This window comes from Sinocyclocheilus anshuiensis, unplaced genomic scaffold, assembly GCF_001515605.1.
Source record: "Sinocyclocheilus anshuiensis isolate Anshui unplaced genomic scaffold, SAMN03320099.WGS_v1.1 scaffold481, whole genome shotgun sequence".
NCBI classification, from domain to species: domain Eukaryota; kingdom Metazoa; phylum Chordata; class Actinopteri; order Cypriniformes; family Cyprinidae; genus Sinocyclocheilus; species Sinocyclocheilus anshuiensis.
The window spans coordinates 110,266-112,661 of record NW_015539907.1 but is presented as its reverse complement, the minus strand read 5'-3'; the positions used below and the strand labels follow the sequence as shown (position 1 = coordinate 112,661).

General features: G+C 35.5%; 1 protein-coding gene across 4 annotated transcripts in view; it reads right to left on the bottom strand.

Moving 5' to 3' along the window:
- LOC107686236 (bile acid receptor-like) overlaps positions 1-2,396 on the bottom strand; it is a 19,026-nt gene that overhangs the window by 2,413 nt on the left and 14,217 nt on the right. For all 4 annotated transcript variants that reach the window (XM_016483150.1, XM_016483149.1, XM_016483153.1 and 1 more), the window contains one exon: positions 640-753. In XM_016483150.1, coding sequence (XP_016338636.1) covers positions 640-753 — 114 coding nt within the window. The remainder of the gene's footprint in view (positions 1-639; positions 754-2,396) is intronic.

The window sequence follows — 2,396 nt, the reverse complement described above, 5'->3', positions numbered from 1 at the left end:
GAACATCCATCCTTTGGTAAGAGTAGTAGTCACAATTTCAACCTGTAGCCGACTTATTTGGGGGATATCATATTCAAAAATTAATTTCCACAAAGAACCCAATTGTTCACTTTTAAGACGTTACTGTTGTGATTAGTAATTAATTGGTTATTCTTTATTAACTGGTCATAGTTCGCAAGTAGTTCTCAATGAGGATATATTTTTTTAGTAATTATCAAATATCTAATAAGTAACTACCTTTGTCCTAAATTTGCTACTACTTACTGCTTAGTTAATCTTGCTCCTCTATTAGTTAATAGTATTAAGTTAAGTGTTAATGTAGTACTACCTATTACTTCCTGCATAGTTACTTGTTAACAACGGACCATTATTCTAAAGTGTTACCGATTTTTATAATGTTACAGAAGATTTCTATTTTAAAAGAATGCTGTTCTTTTAAATTTCCTATTTATCTACAAAAATATTAAGAAGCACAACTGTTTTCAACATTGTAATAATAAGAAATGTTTTTGAGCACCAAATCAGCACTAAACTTTGGCAACACAAGAACACTGTTTTTAACAACCCTAACCCTAACTGAACTAACATTGCATTCTGAAACGTATTATTTAAAACATTAAGTGACTGATATCAGCTGACCTGGTGAGAGGATTGTGATAGCGGTGAGGAGAGCATGTTCCTCTAGCATCATCTGCAGCTCCCCGATGCTTTTATAGAAGTTAAACATGGGTGTGATAAACTCTTCAGATATGCCTATGGAGGAAATAAAATATTTATGAAGATATACACTTTTTTGTCTTTTATAAATCACTCTAATATTGAATATCTAGTACTGACAACATAAAAACGACAGTCATTTACAACCTCAGCCACTTGTAACCACTCAAAAACATATTTCTTTGAAGCTAATCAACCAAGGCACATATTTACATACCAACTATGATTTAAAATTAAATGAAGGTCATGCCTTCTTTACTGGACTAAAGATCACATTAGTACACACTACACTCAGCTGTGGCTCTGTGATCTTACCCCCATAAATTCTGTATTTGTTTGAGCTTCAGTAGCTAAATCTAATAGGACACATTTTCAGTATTCAGTAGTGAAACTGTCTTTGTTGAATGTACAAGTGTGTAAGGTTTTATAAATGGCCTGTTTTATTCTGAGGCCTCAGGGTGGCAGTGTTACCTATATTTAAAAGTATTGATTTACTACAGTAAATCACACAATTTCCTCTTAGAAAGAATCCATCCATCAATAATATAAAATGTAGGCCGATTACATTTCATCTTATGCTCTTTGTAATCTACTTTTGTCTTGTTGTCTCAGAAAAAAATATTGAAACGTATTTAAAACTACATAAACGTAGCCTTTTAAGACTTTTTTCCAAAGATTATATCTTGAATTTGCCAGTGAGGTAAGAAAATTAATTTAAAATACACTCTTAAAAAGAACTATTCATATCTTGTGCAAGTAAATTGATCTTGTTTAAGGAAAATTTATATATTCTGACTAGACAAAAATGAGAAATGATACAAAATATATCTTGAGAAGATGATTTTTGCAGTGGATTCACTGTCTGCTTTGGAAGAGACTTTCTGAAACTCCCTCAGTGTGCAATGGCAGATCATCAGGGGTCGTGACCTTATTGCTTTCTATTGTCTGTTAGGTCAGAGCTGATCTGAATCTGGCCTCGGATCCCCACAGCTGTGCGTTTCCACATTCAGTGGGATTCTCAGTAACAGCAGTTCATTTGAAGCCTGTCTTTGAAGGGCTTTCCTGTTTTGTGAGAGGTCTTTGTCTTTATCATTATCATTGATATAATTATCATACTTCACTGGCTATGTGAGCCGAGCGCTCTTTTCTGATGTAAAGCATTCAGTGTGAAGAGCCATAAGGGTTTGGTTTACAGACCGACCAATCAGGGAATCCCTCGGTGGGAGCTGCCACACTGAAGACAGCTGGGACATTAAAGGGGTCATATGATGCGATTTCTATTTTTCCTTTTCTTTAGTGTAATGTAGCTATTTGTGCATGTATAAGATCTGCAGAGTTACAAAGCTCAAAGTCTCCCACAAAAGGATTTATTATCTAAAAGAGAAGGCTGATCCAGACCGGGCTAAAATGCCTCATTCAAACACGCCCCCACATCTCTACATCACGATGTGGAAATATTTGCGTAATGCCGCCCAAATGTGCACGCAAAGAAAGAAGGCGTGGTTTCAGGAACCACAGTAGTGTTGATGCAGCCATGTCAGGGAGACGCTGTGTGTTTCTGTGCGAAAGCAAAAGCACTTTATTTGGCCTTCCGAAAGTAGATGCAATGAGAAATCATTGGTTAAGATTTATTTACAACAGAACAGCACAACCCAGATGTTTGAATTTGTGCAACGCAA